The following is a 20,893-nucleotide window of genomic DNA, read 5'->3' as shown; positions in this document are numbered from 1 at the left end:
TTTACCTTAATTATTAAAAATGCCACAAAGTATTTGCTTAGTTGAAGTTCAAAGCATCTGTCCTGACAAGATACAACACACGAATATAACATAAATTCTAATATCCTGACAACCCTACCTTGTATTGTCTATTTGGCATTTGCAGCCAAAACATTACACTAATAATATAATTAAATACCAAATACATGTACACTGATAAGATTCATAGAAATCTAAACATCGAAAATGCAGGAAATTCCTCTCAAATCCTGAGCAAAATGTTTGTCTGCAGCTGAGAGGAAAGGGAGTCAAAAAAGCCTGCCCTCTCCTCAATGCACACAATAAACCCTGTGGAAACCCACAGAAGCTTTCGAGGACAGGTCTGCTAGCAATTACTAAGCAGAAACGTCCAAACTCTGACTGAAAACACACGTCAGTCCCAGCACATAAACTGCTTTCATTAATATTTTAAGTAGAATTCATCAATATCCTGCCCTGCTGCCAGATAACAGCTTTTCCTGGAACCAACATATGGGAAAAAGCCAGAGAATTGCCCCCATCTCAAGATTTTTGACTCCGCGTGTGCAGTCGGTTCGATTCGCTCTGATTGGAAAAAAAACTATACTCAACGTCCAAAAATGATTGTGAACTTTCCAGTTGTCTAAAGCCATGGCAGTCAAAACAACCGAAAAGGACCTCACTCAAAAAAACATTAAAGAGTCAGCAGGGGTTTTAGTCAGTCACGGTAAAGGATTCTCATAAAACTTGTGTTTGGAGGGCAAACAGATATGAAAAGGGGAAACTAGGCTGACATCAGGAGTTCAGGAGTCACAGTCTGGTGAGAGCCCAAGTGTAAGTCATGTCAAAAGATTTCAGTGAGTCAGACTCAAAAAACAGTAGGTATTTCTGTAAAACAGACCCAGGCTGAGAGTAGCAGGGGGGCATGAAATGGGTAGAGTCCACTAACATCTGCAGGTCTGATGTCTGGCATTGATATCTAGCTATGAAGTTCATTCCAGAATAATAAAATGACACAAGTTTCGGTGAACTAAAGGCTTGAGGAATCCAAAAAATGTGTCAAAATTAATTGTTTCTTAGGTGCACCGCGATGCAGATGAGAACAATTCGAGAAGGGTCTGGCTGCAGAGATGCACTTGCATCGTCAGGCTTGCACTCTTGGGTTTGCACGCTCAGGCACCCACGCTTCCTATGCAAGTGACGTGATTTACAATCGACACCTGCACCTGTCACGTCAATTGAAATCAAAACAATTAAACCAAAAGTTTCCAGTTCATTTGCGTTGACGGTGACAACGTTGTCAAATAATTATAAGTACTTAAGTTGCACACCATGACAAAACCCACCCCCACCCCCGAAAAGCAGTTAGCATATCCATCATATGATTATATGCTTTGATGTAAATTGACCAAAGCAGGCTATTAACATTTATATCAGCAAAGCTTATTATTTTTTATATGAACTATCCAATCTTAATATATACACACAAGGTATTCTTTCACAGTTATGAATAAAAAACACTAGGCAAATGGAATTTTTGTTTTTATTTAAAAAATTTCAAGGAGTTGTAGTATTACAACTAACAGATACACATTATGGACGTACAACAATGATTCTTGAACGACTTGGGAAACTATTCTTTATAACTATTCTTGATAAGTTAGCACATCTGCACAGGAGTGCATCCATATGAAATCACAGTTGCAGCGCAGCTTCAACAGTCTCTACATTATCCTAGCCCAGTTTTATAGGTCCACCAAACATAATGTCGAAATCGACTTAATAGGGGAACGTCTTGACTAGCTTAACAGAAAGAAAGCGGCACAGATGATGTGTAACATTACGGCAGAGCTGTTGTAAGGCAAGCATTGCTGGTTCGTTACGATCTGTTTACGTAACTATAGCAACTGTGGCGCCCGTCGGTTGCCGGAAACTACAGTGAAACGCTTAGAAAAAAGGCACTTGAGTAAGGGTGACAGATAAGAAGTTTGTTGCAACGATCTTAATGTAATCTGTTACCTCAGAGTTTTTCCACCTCTATACACCCTTAAGTTAAATTACAGAAGGACTTTCATGCAAGCGGCCACAGGTGGCGACTGAAAATGACATCACTTGGCTTGCACAGGAAGCGCGATTGCCAGAGCATGCAAGCCTGAAGGTGCAAGTGCAAATCTGCAGCCAGACTCTATTGACCAATTCAGAATCTCATACGCGCTATATTGCGATAGCTTACTATGGCAAGGGAAACGAGCTTGAGCAATTAAAACACTCCAACTACTTAAAAACACAGAAACTCGGTACAGTTAATATGACTGTTTTATTAAGGGACAAAATTGAATTACAAATAATATGTAAATATATTCTTAAATTTTAATACAAGAATTGTTGTGCTGTGAACTAAAATATTTAATTGTGGATGGAAAGCATCGTCAATGCACAGTGATATCAAATTGAACTGAAACGATGGCATGATAACAATCGTAACCAAACCAAACCAAACAGTGAGACCAGTGAAGGTTCACCACTACGCCATTGTTGCCAACATTCCAATGTATGTTATTCTCAGACAAAAAATAATAACACAGGATGAACCAACACTGGATTTCTATAATAAGGTTCAACTTAAAATACTTCACACACACAAAAAAAATTCTAATCTACCAAAAAAATTGTGTTTGGACATTTTGCATGTCAGCAAGATTAGCATATCTGTCAAAGAAGCTGAAATAATTAGCAATTTACATGCATTCCAACAATCTTGGACTTCTGCTGTGTTTTTGTAATAATAAACATAGCCAATTAGGAAAGGTCTGGCAATTTAAAATCTATTTGTTGACATAAACTCTAAAAACACAAGACCTGACTAAATAAAAAAAAAAAATCATATAAATGACTGAAACCAGCCGTCATACTCACTGTGGTTGATATGGAATGGGTCCATTAACTGACGGCTTCATGGACAGAGTTAAATGTCCAACGTTGGTGCCGGGCAGTGGTAATGGTACTTGACCTTGCCCCTGTGGGAAGATCTGCTGAGGAATGGGGCGCTGGGGAATTACATTATGACCGTTGGAGTATCCGTTCGTATGACCTCCATTTGGGACTCCACCATTGGTGTGTCCATTTAGTGGTCCAGTTGGATGAGAGGATGGAGGGAGAGTGGTCTGTTCACAGGACTTGCCTTTAGAGCCTGGCTTACACACACACATGTGGGGCCCCAAGCACATCCCTCCATTTTTGCATGGGGGTGTACAGTTAGCTGTAACAAAAGGAGAAAAAGCTTGTAAATAAACAGACTGACTTCATAATATGTCCTCAGGCTACAAATTGCTGAGTTATAAATGAACTCAATCACCAAAACAATAATGAAATACAAAAAAAAAAACATTAATTACCAAACTTTAATTCAAGTATGCCTAAAAAGTTAACGTTTGTACAAAATTTTGTGCATAATTCATATTTCAGAGTCTTCAGGTTGAACTATTTTATTATGAAGAGCAAAATGAATCAATTTAAGGCCAGAATTGCTTTCCGCATGGATCAAATGAGCAGAATAGAGACTGAGAGGCAGAGAGAGAGAGAGAGAGAGCACGAGAGTGGGAAATGAGTGGATAACAGGGTGTTGACTTGTGGTCTGTAATTACATCATTGAGGAGCAGGAACAAAGCTGTCATTCAACTACAAAGAGCCCAGCGGACTCTGTGGCTCACAAATGCACAGCCTCTTGTACATACACACATACACACAATCAGGGCAACTTACAGCTCATCAGCAAATGTGCAGTTAGTCACATTAAGTGATTGAGTGTGTGGAAATTACTAAATAGGAAAAAGATCATAGGGCTCAAGGCAGATGTTAGAAAGGATGATCTCATTGACAGTTTCTATGAGATCACAGTGAACAGCAGCTGCTTTACACACTGCCATCTTTTCATTTACAAATATACCTACTGCAGATCTAGTGCACCAGACCTCCAATTGCATTAGATATTTACATTATTATACTTTTAAAATCATATACATTTTATATGCAAACATTATATATTGGTTAACGTTTAATGGTAAAATTAATTGAGATTTACATGAATAAAGTTTATTATCATTATCATCTTAGTAAAAAAGTGTATCATTGTAATAACAAATTTGAAATTTTGAAAACACTGATCCTCCTGGGCACCATTAAAACACTGATAGTTGTTTTAACACACAAATCTGTCAGTTATCAAAACAATTAATAGTTAGAGGCTGGTGCTTGACTACTTTAACAGGCAGACGAAGCTTGTGTGTATTAATGTGGGACAATGGATGAAATTCAGATTAGCTTATAAAAGTGCAAGTCAAAATTTGAAAAGCAGATAAAAAGTACTAAACTTCCGGACACGTATACTAAACTCAAGTATTCACCGCATGTTAGCCCTTTACTATCAAACGGCATTCAAAAAAAAAAAAAGGTCAAATATTGCAAGGATAATATAGAAATGCACCAATGTATCAGCTGCCACTATTTATCGTCTGACATTGGATTAGTTTATGGTTTATGGGCATTCTGGCAATAATATGAAAAAGGTCGATATCGATGGTTACATGCCATACAGTAATTTACATATTGTTAAAAAACAATATGTACTGTTATAAGTTGAAATTTCTTATCTTCACATGGACAGTTAAATGTTAAATGGATTTATTCAGAAACTTTTGTTGAATAGAGAAAAAAGCAGCTAGTACTGAATAGTACTGTATGCAATTGACCAATATCGGTATCGTAATCAGCAGAACTTTTTTTGTTTTGACTTCTATCCGCATAAGCCAAAAAATTATAAAATTGGTGCATCTCTTAAAAAAAAATATCTATGGAAAAATGCTGACAAAAATTTTACACTAAAGGACACTGATGTTATTAAATATTTTACATTAAAAACAATATTGATTCAAATATAATTTATATTTATTGAGGTTCTAAACTTTTTAAAGTATATTGCATTTAAAAAATAAGAAGATTTATCTAAACAGGTTGTTTTCATATGACGTCATTGATGACGTGTGAAATTTAAAGGGAGGGCAGGAAGTGATTCTTCTACTTAGGAATCGCTATCAGAACATCAAAATGTTTTTGCTTTATATTTTATTTTATTTTAGCTTTATATATATATATATATATATATATATATATATATATATATATATATATATATATATATATATATATATATATATTAGGGATGTAACGGTATCAGAATTTCACGGTACGGTAATACCTCGGTATGAATGTCACGGTACGGTATTTATTGAATCATTTACAGGAAAAAACAAAACTTATGAAAATACTCCAAAAAAGTGCCAAAAGTGTCAATGACATACAAATTAGCCATCTATCTGTAAGCTTTGAAACAGGAACTTCAATTTTAATAACAAAAAACTATTAAACCATGTAAAAAAATAAAGTTTCAATTTAGTATTGTTGAAAACTCATCACATTCAACATTTAATCACACTCAGCTCATCTACCCAGATAAGTGCTCTGCTAGTCGGACTTCTCATCAAGCATCTCCCGCTGGATCTAATCTCACTATATTTATTAAACGGGATATTTCATTTATCTTGTTGTCTTTATCTAACGACATATTCCCTGACTTTGGGCATTGGAATCTATTACTTGTTCTCAGGTAACGTGTTTTGGCTGAGCGCAAAGATAAGTTAATGATTAATGTAACCACGTCCATTCTGTATATTGACTGATCGCTTGCCTTTATTTCCTATAATGTATAAACTTATTGTATGTTATACTTTTAAAATGGCCATTATCGATTATTAAAACTGATACTCAGCAAAAGAGAGGCTGTGTTTCGTATTTTCACTGAAATTGAAAGGAGGCAGTTGTTATCGGCTCCGTTTTGTTATAAATATCCACACAGTGAAGATGACGCTCATCTTATGCAGCACGGCGCCTCAACATTTCTGCTGTCTAAGTTGCTAATATTAAAATGAAAATAGGCAGTTCCTTAAATCATGTTTACATTTTATTGTTGAGAAAGTGAAACAACGAAGCCAGGGTGATGTGAATGAAGTTATAAAGTACATGGTTCCCTTTGAAGATTTACCCGTGTCCTCGGTATAATCTGCTTTTCCATATCAAACTGAGAAGAAGAGACTGCAGCCTTGATCAAACTTGCGAAGTCTGAACTAGGTTTCTATCAGGATACACACACCGGCGCCGCAAGTCGGCGGCTGTCGGCGGCGCCCGGCGACGGCTCAGGACGCAGTTCATTTTTCAGCCGCGCCACAGAGCGCCATCTGATTGGTTTCATGTTAAATATCATTCGAATGTGCGCGTCTGGTGTGCGATACTTTAATCTGTCATGTACGCGCCGTGTCGCGGCGCCGAGCGGCGCTTCTGGTGTGCGACCTGCTTTAGAGTTTTCCAGCTCTTTTCATCCCCGCTTCTAGCAGCACACTCCATTTCCGCATTACTGGATCTGTAGCAACAACAGACCGCAAGGGATGATGGTCAAGCATGGGCTGATGGCAATTGTAGTTTTCGTTACCTCCCGTTCGCTTCATTCGCCTGAGCAAATTTTCTCAGAAGACCTATAGTTTTACCGAGTCATGCGACTTCGGTAATATCGAAAAAAATTAATATTGCGGTATGACGGTATTTACAATACCGTTACATCCCTAATATATATATATATACACACACACATATATGTTATGTTAATGTGTTATACAAAAATCAAAAACAAACACCACCACATTTATACAAAATCCAGGAGAATGTACATACCATATCCTGCAATGTAATGGCTGTAATGAAATATCAGTCTTGTTTCGCAATAATCCATGTCTCTACTTGTATTTTGATTAGCAGTGGTGAATGTTTGTTAATGGTAAGTTCATCGACCGAACAAAAAATTAAATGCTCCCCTTGCGACAAAAACTAGACGGTCATTATTGTGGAGCACTTTTTCCTCCTCGCAAAAAAAATACATAATAATGTGTATTATGCATTCAACCTTTCGTATGCTTTCATCTGTTATTTTGTGATGTCTTGAAGATATCCGCATAGAGGGAAAAAACTATAGTAATTTATAATAAACATCTTTTTGAACCACATAGTAAGGTGTATAATGTGAACAACTCTTTGTTAATGAATGTTACCGAATACTGTAGCATAGTAAACTGATAAACTGTAATAAATACTGTAACGTTAGTGTAAACTGTGGTGCATTGTGATAATGTAGAAAACTGTAGCCTATTGAATAATTTGTTTATTAGTAGTGTAGTACCACAGCAACAATATAATTACTACAACAGTTGAATTCAATTAATTATCTATAGTATGCTTCCAAACACTATAGTATTTACTGTAGTATTTCTTCATGTGATGTAATATATACAGTACTTACAGTATATACTGCTTCAAAGACAGGCAAATATATTTTAGTTCAATAGAAAACTCTGCCCTTTTTTTATGATATAAAGATCATTCCCAACATATGTGGTTATTTTCGATTTATATCTCATTTGAATGTGGTATAAATCGCAAAAACACTGACTTTTCTCATTGCCTCCCATTCAGTTGTTTACTCCCTGCCCTCAATCTGAATTTCGCACATCACCAGAACCACGTGATTGAACACAACCTATTGGCACCTCTGAATCTATCCCAAGGAAGGTTTTATTAAATTTGTCTAACTTGTTGGAGCCAATAGCTTTATATTTAGAACGTCGACACAAACCATAGCACAGTGCTAACAGTGCTAACAGAGAGTTCAATTCCTGTCTCAAGGACCTTGTCTAATTCATCTTCTCTTTTTCTGCTCCACAGGCTTTCCCATCTACTTTTCACTGTCCTGTCCAATTAAGAAAAAAATACAGTAATACTCATTTCTGAATACAAACTACACCCTAGCACACACACCCCCACACATACACACTTGTCAGAAATATTCTGTCCATGTGGGCTGGATAAAAATGAGCATTTAATGACCACAAATTGTTGTATACACACACCCTGTCCGAGAGGTGAGACGGATTACATCAAACATGACATCATGAAAACCACTCCCCCTCTTTTGTGGCGTTTTCGTTTCAGTTGACATGACCCACAGCGGGGGATTTCTGTTTTCCTTTCCACCCTCCCTAGGTTTTCCTCTTTTTCCCCTGTACCTCATTGGCCCTCTGGGGCTCTGGCCTACAAAGTCAGTCGGCCCTAAGAAACGGAGAACACACAAGAACACTATTCATGCCCTGTACACCCCCTATACCCACGTGTTCACAAAACCAACACAACTTTGCACAAATGTCAGAAAATGATTCTTTTCATTTTACCGCACATACACATTTACACAGAGGTTAACTGTAGCATTAAAAGGACAGACAAGTGAAATGCTGTTCTAAAATACACACCCTAAATACTCATACAGTATAAGATTCATTATTCAGTGGAACACAAAAGATGTTTGTACTGCTCAAACCAATCAATTCCAAAGAACCATCTATTGGCTAGTGGCTGGCCATTAACAGACAGGCTTAATTAGGCCATTAATAAGATGTGCCTTTTCCACCCATACATGCTCAATTTCATACCATAAGACATTCCAATCTATGACACATCTTCAATGACTTACCTACCATTCCATCCATCCATCCATCCATCCATCCATCTGTATCTGTTTTTCCATCCATCCAACCGTGTGTCTATCTGTTTTTCCATCCATCCATCTATCCATCCATCCATCCATCCATCCATCCATCCATCTGTGTCTGTTATTACATCCATCCAACCGTGTGTCTATCTGTTTTTCCATCCATCCATCCATCCATCCATCCATCCATCCATCCATCTATCTATCTATCTATCTATCTATCTATCTATCTATCTATCTATCTATCTATCTATCTATCTATCTATCTATCTATCTATCTATCTATCTATCTATCTGTTTTTCCATCTATCCATCCATCCATCCATCCATCCATCCATCCATCCATCCATCCATCCATCGATCTATCTATCTATCTATCTATCTATCTATCTATCTATCTATCTATCTATCTATCTATCTATCTATCTATCTATCTATCTATCTATCTATCTATCTATCTATCTATCTATCTATCTATCTATCTATCTATCTGTTTTTCCCATCCATCCGTCCGTCCGTCTATCTATCTGTCTGAAATAAATCAATCATTGAACAATTATTAACAAGTCCAAACTTTTGGACTGCGAAGTACATTCGCATTATTCTGACCACCCAGCCACATTTGTTTCAAGCATCTGTCATTGCGAATGAAATAATGGTTGATGACAAACTAAATTAACATTTGGTTCCAAGACTACAAACGATGCCAACACAACCATTAGCCACCATTCTCTCAGTATTATTTAAAACGTGTAGTTCACGACAAGTTTGGTATAAGAGTGCCTCAACAAGGAATAATGTTGTGGTTTACTGTGCAATGTAGAGGTTAAATGCTTTGCTCAACACCTCTTCAAACAAACTGCTGACTGACTAAACTCCACAGCACCAAAAAAAAAAAAAAAAAGAGAAAGCCGGAGATAAAACTAGGCCTCCGAAAGACAGAGAGCAGGAAGGAAATAACTACAGTACTGATACAGAGAGTGTGAGAGTAAAATAAAAGGGCGATGTTGCTGACTCAGATTACCGGGCTATAGGGAGCAATGCTGGGTAATTCCAACATGTCCAGCTTCTTATTAGTTTTATCCTTCAAGTCAATATTGAAATCGCTGTTAAATGTGTTGCATTGTACCCTCAACGTGCTCAGCGGTGTAAGAGCTCACGCACAGCTGAATGCGCCAGACAGAATAGTCGATAAGCCCATTTCAGTCTGCTAGTATTTCACAGCAGACACAGAGCCAATTAAAGGCGGCTGTGGTCGGACCATTTCAGCGCTGAGCTTTATATGTGTAACACATCTAAAAGCTCATTCGAGAGGATCTGTGTGCTGCAAAGCTCCCCCGTTGCTCTAATGTCTTGAGAACTGTTGAATCTGAAAGGTACAAGCAGGGTTTGCTTGGACAAGAAAGTAACATGTGGGTTAGCATGCTAAGCTACTGCCTGAGGACTGGAAGCCTGCAGTGTGACAGACAGGAGAGGCATTTCACAAGCTGCTGTTGAGAGACTAAGACAGTGAGTCCTCTCTAACAAGCCATGCTTTGGTAAAACTAGGAAAAAAGTTTTTCATTAACCTTAAAGGGATAGTTCACACAACAATTATATCAATTATACCCTTTTTCCATGCTTACTGTACTGTATGCAGAGTTGGGTGTAACGTGGTGTTCCACAGTAACACGTTACTGTATTCTAATTACTTTGAGGAATGCAATAATGTAACAAATTACATTTTAAATGTGTGTAATTTGATTACAGTTACTAAATTCAATGTAATTATGTTCCTTGCATTACAAATATAGTCTTTGAAAGAAAAAATGCTTCTTTTAAATCACGTTTTCTGCTGCAACGTCAGTTAATAAGCATGTGCTTTTAAATTGCTGGAGAACATAAGCTGACGAGAGTGTTTGCTTCTTCAAGTGGAAATACAAACATTACCTTGATTTCATTGAGTGTAAAAACTAAAATATTGCTGTGAAATGCAGTCTGTGCCCAGTCTCTAAAGAACTTTCTACTGCTTTTAACTCAACCAGCAACTTGTTTGAGCACTTGAACAGAAAGCATTCTATGACAATAAGTATCAACAAGGAGGACACTATAGCACCCAAAAACACAGCGGTCTTCAGCCTAAACAAGCTAAATAGATTTTTTTTTTGTGCAGGATCGGGAGTTAAGGTATCTTCTGAATGTGAAGACAAGCGTAGCTGCTTAAGTGGCCATTCACATACCGCGTCTTTTGCATGCTCATAATGGGAGTGAATATTGCATCCGCTCGCATTTCCCAGTTACACCCAGTTGAAAACTAAAAAAGTCAAGTGACAAAAGCTGACCAATCAGCTTCATACTTTGGAATGTACACAATTAGATAAACTAATTACCTCAGACAAACACAGAACACCCAAACACTTTTTCATATTATGGATGTCAGTGGTTACCACAATACAGTTTTCTTCATGTCTTCTTGTGTTAAAAAAAAAAGGAAAACAGGTTTGGAACAAGTGAATGGTGAGATAATTTTAAGTTTTGGGTGAACTCTTTAAGTCTTTTGAATATGTCAAGCTGCTGTGATCAAGCCATTGAAATGTTTTTAGTGAATATTAAATTACTGAAAGAGCTGCAGTACATATTTTTTATATTTTGTATTTATATAGGTGTTTATATACAGTACATGTTTTAAAAGTAACTTCAAAGTAAACTAATTAGTAATCTGATTACTTTTTACATTAAGTAATTAGGATTGTAATGAAATTACAATTTTTCCAGTAGTAATCAGTCATTTGTAATCCTATTACTTTTTTAAAGTAACTTACCCAACACTGACTGTGTGTCATTCCCAACCTGTATGAGTTGAGGCCTGAATGATAACTACTGTATTAATGGTATTGTTTTAAAAAGATGTTACATAAAGAAAACTGCAGTCTGTAAAATAAACATAAAACATATTTTAGGTAATGACTACATTTTTTAGATTACTTTTGACTATATAGTACTTTTCACGATAATTTGATTATTTTTTAACCTCACTGATCTAATTAATTGTAAAATTATTGACATTTTAACCTTACATAAAATATAGACTAACAAGAATTTAGTCCAACTATATTACATCAACAAACATGAAAATAAATTATATAAACAAAGTCTTCCAAAATTTTGAGATCCGATGACTTCACAACTAAAAATGATTATATGTAACTATGTAATCGTTAACATCTGCAACTATAACCAGTCCGCCCTTTCATTACTGTTAAACAGCTTTAAATACGGTTACATTAAGTTCATAATAAACAGAAAATTGTTGTGCATTGGCTTGGAAACTAAAATAATATTATTACAGTTTGCATTCTTGATGTAAATAGACCACAAATTTCTTCTATCAAACACAAATACCTTCTCGGGGATCCTGTGGTCGCCTAGATCTTGAATGGCCTGTAGTTGAGTAAATTAACATCACATTTGCTTTTTTTTTGGTAAACTATCCATTTAAGTGCCATTATTGACTCTGGACCACTGAGCTATTGAAAATCAATGCATTTGCACCAATTATTCTGTAAATATCACACAGTGTAAACATTGCAAAACCATTAAACATGACCCTAAACAAACCTTAATCATTAAACCTTGCCTGACCCTGTCAATCTGAAGGTCTATAAATGGATATGCAATAAGGTTACCCAGGCAAAAAAGCTCTGTCCATGCCTTTTGATTGCTAATTTTAGTTGTCCAGAAATCCAGAAAGCAAAGCACTGCGTTGCATTAAACTGCATAGGGGGTGGTTAATAAATAAGACATACATCGAACCAACAGAATTGGGCTCTTCTGCTTACTTCAGGCCGATCGCAGCAGGTCCCTCAACCTAGTCACCTGTTCCTACAGATCTAGGACACTTTTTCAGCACAGACAGCCAGGAAAAACGTATCTGTCTCTCTGTCATGCTGTGGAGCCCAGGTGAAATATTTTCATGTTGTGTTTTATCTGGCGAGGGACGTGGACGTTTTGGGCCATGTTCAGTTGAGGGACAAAATAGACTGAGCAGTCTTTCAGCGGCGAGCTGTGCACACATGCCTGAGCTCAGGAAAAACACTCAAACACTTCAGATGAACAATATGAGAAATCCAGGCTCAGAGGAGAGACACAAGCATTCGTCGCATTTTACATGTGGTAAAATTGTAAAACAAACTGTAAATTAGGCGTTAAATTATATAGCAGCATTAAATCTAAGCTGCCATAGATGCAAACAGCTTACTCTGGTCCTAAATTTTAGCTATAGTTTTCCCCATTCGCAAGCTCTACACAGACTTCCATTCTGCTGACAAATTAAATCAGCCATCAACTCCCCCAAATCCACGTCTGTCTGAGAAAAACAAAAATGCTCTGAATGTTTCCTGATGAGCTCAGTCCAATAAAAGATCTCAAGGAAAGTCTGAGAAGCTTCTGTATGCATATCACATGGCGAATACAAGCACAAAACCTCCTCAGGGAAGAGGAAACAACAAGGCAGCAGTCATTCTGAGCTCACTTCATGACCTTAAATCATGCCTGCTGGTTTTTCACAGTAACACTTAATGTAGTTCTGTTTCAGTTTTTAATATTTTAAGACCTATTAGAATATTACTTCATGACTAGGGTGGCCAAATTTCTCAAAGTGGAATACAGCAGTAAATTATAGAAATTAAACCCAAATGGAAACACTTTTTTAAATGGCTGTTCATAAAACTGTGGTAAAACCTTTATAATCATGACATGACACTTGACAGAAATATGAATGAGATTTTATGCTTGCTTATGACAAATGTCATAACGTATCATTGGTCTCATTTTATATTCATTCATTCAATAATTTTCTTTTACGCTTATTCCCTTTATTAATCAGGGGTTGTCACAGAGGAATGAACCGGCAACTTATCAAGTATATGTTTTACGCAGTGGATGCCCTTCCAACACTGGGAAACACCCAGACACTCTGGCATTCACACACATACACTACAGCCTATTTAGCTTATTTAATTAATCTGTAACGCATGTCTTTGGACGGGGGGAAACCAGAGCAACCCAGGGAGGAAACCCATGCCAACAGAACATGCAAACTCCACATTAAATTGCCAACTAACCCAGCTGGGGCTAAAACCAGTGACCTTCTTGCTGTGAGGCAACAGTGCCACCATGATGCCCTCGTTTTATATAAAGTGGCCTTAAATACTATGTCCTTACAGCAAAAAATAAATATAATTATTGTGTTCATATTTTATCGCACAACACTTATGCACCCGCTTCGAATGGTATCACTCGAATAAAAAGGCATTATTAGTGGTAATCAGCTGATAGATATGGGCCAGTAGGGGCCTTCTGCGCCTACTGATAATCATACATCCACATGGTTAATCAGCTATACTAATAGAGAAGACTCCAGATCCAGACCTGTTTTTACATTACTGTGATGATTGGGTTTAGGGTTGGGGTAGGGGGTAGACCTTAATAAAATGGGATTAAAGGGAAATTGAATAAATAATGTAAATAATTCTCGTGGTTAATCAGCTACACTAATAGAGAAGACTCCAGATCCAGGTCTGTTTTTGCATTACTGTGAGGGTTGGGTTTAGGGTTGGGGTAGATAATAAAATTTGTGTTAATAAAATTAAATTAGTAGGAATTCCAATGAAAATGAATAATGAATAAATAACTCTTGTAACTTCCGGCGCAGCCGTATGTGATCTTTAGTTGATTAACCATGTGGATAGATGATAACAGCCTTCTGATCCAACCAGTTGGTGCAGAAGGTCCCTACTGGCCCATATCTATCAGTGGTTATCATCAGATATCATCAGATAATCACTGATAATGCACATTTAATCAAGTGATAACATTCAAATCATCTGACTTATGTAGCTCTTGAAGTGGGATAAGGGTGAAATTAAAGAAAGTTAAGGTGGATTAAGGCGCAAGGTATGGGTTAACAATGTAATAATAAGTGTAATTATATTGTTAAAAACAGATGTAATTACACACAGATAATTAAAAAATATAAATACAATGTGAAAACATGTTCGAACAAAAAAGTACACTACCAAATGATGAATATAAAGATAAATATAATACCTAATATAAAGTGGGACAGTGTCATTTGCCCAGTTATGACACTTCAAATGCAAAGACAACATTGTTTGAGATGTCTTTGTTCTGACAACCTGACAAACAAATACATCATAACCTGCATGTGTATGTTATCATGACATTATCAAGATAACACAACTTGTCAGAAATCTGTAATAAACATGACTGTCACAAGTCCATTATAATTGTGCGATGAATTTTACACCAGTGAAATTAGTATTTTTCTTGATCTTGAGTATTTCAAAAAGACATTTTAAATGGCCAATTATTTTTATCTACTGAAAAAAGTGATCAGATAAATATTCTGACCAACATAATTTTGTTGTCAGAGTATTGTTAAAGGATCATGACAAAGACACTGACAAATTTTGTTGTCTTGGTAAAGACAAGCTGATATGGCAAAGACAGGTTGTGATGTATTTGTTTATGTCAAGTTGTAATAAAGACATATCAAACATCATCTTATCATTTAAAATGACAAAAGAGTCAATAACATGCATATAACCTTTATATTCACAGCATGTGTCACGCCATAACTATACAGAGTTGTCAGGACAGTCTTATGGACACTCCCTTCAAGTAAACTGTTACCATACAAATGTTCCCCATTTAAATACACATAAAATCATTACATTTTACTAATGAATATAAATAATTAATGAATATAAACAAAAAAATATATTTAAATGCAATAATAATTATAATAATAATATGTTATTGCTAATATAACAATTCAGATACTATTATTTTTTCTTTCTGTTGAAACCTTGGCATGCAGAAACAACAGGCATTCACAAGTTCACTGTTAACACTGCAGCTTGATGATGGAGAGCTGCTAGGAACTCATTTGTTCACTTAAGTCCCCTCTCTAAAAATATAAATGAGTGTAAATGTCAACATCATTTATCTGTCAGTTAAAACACGAGTGCACTGATGCAATCCAGCAATCCAATTGGTCTGCCACACTGTAAAAAAAAAAAGTTGAGTAAACTTAAAATAATTAGGCAACCTATCACACATAGCTTTTTGAGTTAACTCAACAAACAGGGTTTGAAGACCAGTGAACTCAAAATATTTTGTTGAATTCTTTAGTTCTCTGAACAAAAAGTATCATGTTCACCCAACAAGATATTTTTGTTTGCTGAACAAAAAATATCATGTTCAACCAACAGGATATTTTTGTTTGCTGAACAAAAAATATCATGTTCAACCAACAGGATATTTTTGTTTGCTGAACAAAAAATGTCATGTTCACCCAACAAGATATTTTTGTTTGCTGAACAAATATTATCATGTTTACTCAACAAGATCTTTTGTTTGCTGAACAAAAATTTTCACGTTTATTCAACAAGATCTTTTGTTTACTGAACAAAAATGATTATGTTTACCCAACAAGATTTTTTTAGTTTACTGAACAAAATAAAACAAACTGATTCATTATGCATTTACTATTAATTTTTAGGATTCAAATTAAATACACAAGAATAGTCAATTCACTTTTTTTTATTTTTAACTGTGTTCAAATCACAATCCAAAACATTTGCATACAAAATCAGCATTTGACATTAGCCGTGTTCAGCATTGGGCTAGTTTGTACACAACTAGTACTGAATGTTTCCAGATTTGAAAAGATTGTACACTGCCTCAACATAAAATAACTGGCAACCTTACTAAAACCAAGCTATTAGTGTGTCCAAACACTCAAACCAGGTGAATATACAATCATCTAATCAGAGTAAACCCTAAAAGCCACTCCATTCATACAGTCTTTAAAGTGTACTGCACTTTTGTCAACAAAGTACATAAAGTCCCAAAACAGACCTCAAAACATTGAAACAGTGGCACATTAGGAAGTGGTCACGGGTCAGTTGCCGTTACTGTGTGGAGTTTGAATGTTCTCCCTGCGTTCACGTGGGTTTCCTTTGGGTTCTCCGGTTTCCCCCACAGTCCAAAGACGTGTGGCACAGGTGAATTGGGTAGGCTAAAATTGTCCGTAGTGTATGTGTGAATGAGTGTGTATGGATGTTTTCCAGAGATGGGTTGCAGCCGGAAGGGCATACGCTGCGTAAAACAAGTTCATTGCGCTGTGGCGACCCCAGATTAATAAAGGGACTAAGCCGAAAAGAAAATGAATGAATGAATGAACTGAACTCTCGCAGATCATGTGCCACCAACCTCCATAAAACATGCTGAATCACTTAAAAAGTATATTTGAGTTCTTTTGGGTGTTCCATATTCAGTCTATACAAGAGGCTGAACAAGTAAGCGAAGGCTGCAGGCAGATGTGTGATATCCTGAAGTACTATGGCCTCCTCCAAGATTTTAGCGAGGTTCATCACATATTGCAGGGATGCAGAAGTGCCATTATCATCTTCCACCACAGTGAAGATTCCAATCCTTTAATCTCTGGTGCTGTGGTCTTCAGGGTCCGTGTCCTTATAGGAGATTAAGTAATGGGAAAATTAATTGATGTGTAATATTAATTACTACTTATTAATGTTATTACTATTATGCAAAGAAAATAAAAACATGTAATACTTTCGTACATACAAACAGTAACACTTTGAATAGTCTATAATATATAATAATTGAACAATATATTGACAACTTTTTAATATTTAACAATTTTTTAAACTTTTATTTTACATAAAATTGCAAAGATTTACTTTTATTTGATACAGTTTCAATTGTGAAAGTTGTTTATTGTCCTGTTTAGAATATAACTGAGCCTTTAATTGTCATTCATAAGGGATTTATAAAGCATAAATAGTCCTCACTTTAGATTAGGTCACAACTGGATGAAGTTAAGCTCATAAAGCATATACTAACATACAAAGTAACTATTATTACATACCTTAATATTAGGATATTTAAATGTTAATTTGAATCTGACCACATTCTCTTCTCTGACCACATTTCTAGAACTGCTCGATCGTGCAGATTTGCACTCTATAACATCAGAAAGATCCGACCCTTCTTATCTGAACATGCAGCTCAACTCCTTGTTCAAGCTCTTGTTCTCTCCAAACTGGATTACTGCAACTCTCTACTAGCTGGGCTTCCAGCTAACTCTATCAAGCCTCTTCAACTGCTCCAGAATGCAGCAGCACGAGTTGTCTTCAATGAACCTAAACGAGCACATGTCACTCCGCTGCTAGTCCGTTTGCACTGGCTGCCAGTTGCTGCTCGCATCAAATTCAAAACTCTGATGTTTGCCTACAAAGTGACTTCTGGCCTAGCACCTTCTTATCTGCTCTCACTTCTGCAGATCTATGTGCCCTCCAGAAACTTGCGTTCTGTGAATGAACGTCGTCTTGTGGTTCCATCCCAAAGAGGGAAAAAATCACTTTCGCGAACGCTCACGCTCAATCTGCCCAGTTGGTGGAATGAACTCCCTAACTGCATCAGAACAGCAGAGTCACTCGCTATTTTCAAGAAACGACTAAAAACTCAACTATTTAGTCGCCACTTCACTTCCTAATCTGCAATTGCCTATTTGAATATCACACTAACTGTACAAAAAAAAAAAAAAAAAAAAAAAAAACTACTAACACTTCCCTTCTTAGACTTTACAGACCTGAAACTTGCCTTTAGTACTTATTCATTGTTGCTCTTAGTTGTGTAAATTGCTTCCTTGTCCTCATTTGTAAGTCGCTTTGGATAAAAGCGTCTGCTAAATGACTAAATGTAAATGTAAATGAATAGTTTATTAATCGTGTACTTAAGCATTCTGAATGATCTTAAAAACACCAAGTATTCTTAAATAACTGGTTTGTAAATAATGCAATACTTAAATTAGTAATACAAATGAATCATTAAAGTTAAAAAAAATACAATCATTGAGCACTTCATGTAGAGTTATGCTTAACAGAAAATAAATTAACTATTCGCTAATACTAAATAAATTATTTATAGCGTGCAGCTATTAAAAGTGTTACCAAGCAGACTAATAAATGTAGAATAGGGTATGAAAATGGGTAACTTACCAGACATATCTTGAGAAAGCAAGCAGAATTTTTACGAAGAAAAATTGGCAATCCCTCAAGAGCTGCTCTTTCTCGATCGGTGACAATATCAATGACCTAAAGGAAAGTCATTTACAAAGGGTGTTTTACAATCTTATTGTTTTGTAAGTAAAAATGTACTTAGTACATTTAAATGAGCATAGTATTTTATTCATGCTGTTGAAAAAACACATGGCTTTATTTTTAAAAAAGAATTTTGTGGTTTCCATACAATGGAATTTGATAATGGTTGTGTTGGCAAATTTAGAAAAATGTTTAGTTTCATGTGACAATTACTTTGAGTTAAAAACTACAGCTATTATTTTCTATTTTCCTCTTTGAATGTATTCATTTGAAATGGTCACTCAAAACAAGTGAAACATCTGTTATTTATCTTACTTCCATCTCACAATCAAAACACAACTTGACACAATTAAAATTAATGCAAAAGGGCTGGACAATTAAATTGTTGCAATTACGTTTTATTAGACTGTATTACCTGAGCATGAAATTCTTGACAGGACAAAATATGTTGCACATGTTAAAAACATCAGACGGGTGTATAAGAAAAAAAAAATCTTAATGAGTACCTGCTCATCCATCTTGTTTAAAGTTGTATCCATCTCTGGACCCATTGAATCCCTTCTTTTCTGTAGAGTTTCAGGAGAGGTGCTTTATATTAAGTCACTCGATTAACTGTCTCAGGAGATCTACATTACAGATCTGAGAAAACTCTGTGCAGATCTACAATATACAAAAAAAACATACATATTAATTTTTACACATAATATATATATATATATATATATATATATATATATATATATATATATATATATATATATATGTAAATGTAAATATTTAAATGTTCAAATGCTGAATACAGATGTATTTTGCATTACCTATAATAATAATAATGTTGTTTGTTATTTTTAGCATTATCATTACTACCTTGAATGAAACCAAAGCAATTGCAATATAGTGACTTACCTCTTCCTTAAAGTCCAGGTTATCTCTCTCTAATTTCTTCCTGGCTAAATCTCAACAACTTCTTTTGGGCAAAGAGAAAAGGTTTCTTGCATCTGCTGGTGAATGACCGTCAAATTTCACTGATGATAACAAGTCTCACCTCCTCAAGGAAATCTTGCATTGAATTATGTCATTGTCAATATTTCAGTCCTTTTGAGCAAAAAGAAAGAAAAATATATATTTAGCCCTTTATATTTTTTATGTAAATAAAAGCTAGCTGACTGTTAAAGCAAGTTGGTCTGAATATAATAGACATTTAGTCGAGCTAACAAATCAAGCAATGAATTACATGAAAATCACACGATTTTCACACAAATTACACAGTTAAACACGTCACCGTTTGTTCCACTGGCTCTGGTTCGAAGGGAAAAAAGGTTATGATGTGCGCAATGCTGACAGCAATCTAGATAAACAGGACATAATGTTATATTTGACTTGGATACCTGATCTGGTATGTTATATGATACTAATTGTATTAATCGTGAGTTATTAAAGCAAATGACTCGATTGAAATCGCTATTTGTTTCAAATACATTCACTCTAAACTTTTATTGATGTAAATAGCCAAAACCAAGTGCACGAAACAAGTAACTCACGGCTAAATTATAACAAATAGTTCCGTATTAGGATACACGCGCACATCAAAGCCAACATATCAAATAATATAACGTTAGATGACAACAAAAAAAGACATACATACCTATGATTTAGCAGAAACGTCGTTGGCCTGCTCTTAACTAGGGATGGCTGACGTGAAACTGATGTTTTGACACAGTGTCGAGATCCCGAAGCGCAAGTGTTTCGAATCACTGCACCGAAGCATGATCCGAAGCACCCAAGTCACGTGACTAAAGTGTTTCGAAACACCTAGTCACGTGACTAAAGCGATTCAAAGCATCGATCAGCTTAGAAACGTTTCGAGACCTGGTGAATCCTAATTTGACTGCCAAGGTCTCCAAATTATCTTTGTCTCAAATGGCTTAGAGCACTGTGGGTTTGCTTATTGATTCTATGCTTAGCATGGTGTTTTGGGTTCGAATCCCGACTTCGAAATCATGGTTTTATGTATTTTAATCATGTTTCTGTTTTGTGTAGCCTAAATAGGATACAGCTACAG

General features: G+C 35.8%; 1 protein-coding gene and 1 long non-coding RNA gene across 15 annotated transcripts in view; both read right to left on the bottom strand.

The window, feature by feature from the left end:
• The window catches only part of ltbp1 (latent transforming growth factor beta binding protein 1), a 161,909-nt gene that overhangs the window by 127,688 nt on the left and 13,328 nt on the right, over positions 1-20,893 (bottom strand). For 10 of the 14 annotated variants that reach the window (XR_015513373.1, XM_087290441.1, XM_087290443.1 and 7 more), the window contains exon 3: positions 2,914-3,256. Coding sequence is in view for 10 of the 14 variants with exons in the window: in XM_087290429.1 (XP_087146555.1) it covers positions 2,914-3,256 (343 nt within the window). In the remaining 4 variants the exon portion in view is untranslated. Of the gene's footprint in view, positions 1-2,913; positions 3,257-6,094; positions 6,490-20,893 lie in introns of those variants that run through there. The other 4 variants (XM_087290437.1, XM_087290438.1, XM_087290439.1 and 1 more) reach the window with 2 other exon arrangements.
• On the bottom strand, positions 16,231-20,574 carry LOC137489984 (uncharacterized). Its single transcript, XR_015513374.1, has 5 exons — positions 20,477-20,574; positions 19,738-19,926; positions 19,338-19,491; positions 18,730-18,825; positions 16,231-17,178 (listed from the first exon to the last, which is right to left on the bottom strand). It is a non-coding gene; the product is annotated as an uncharacterized LOC137489984 (long non-coding RNA).

This window comes from Danio rerio, chromosome 17 (genome assembly GCF_052040795.2).
Source record: "Danio rerio strain M-AB ecotype USA chromosome 17, GRCz13ab, whole genome shotgun sequence".
In the NCBI taxonomy this organism is placed as follows: domain Eukaryota; kingdom Metazoa; phylum Chordata; class Actinopteri; order Cypriniformes; family Danionidae; genus Danio; species Danio rerio.
This window is presented reverse-complemented; position numbering and strand designations above follow the sequence as displayed.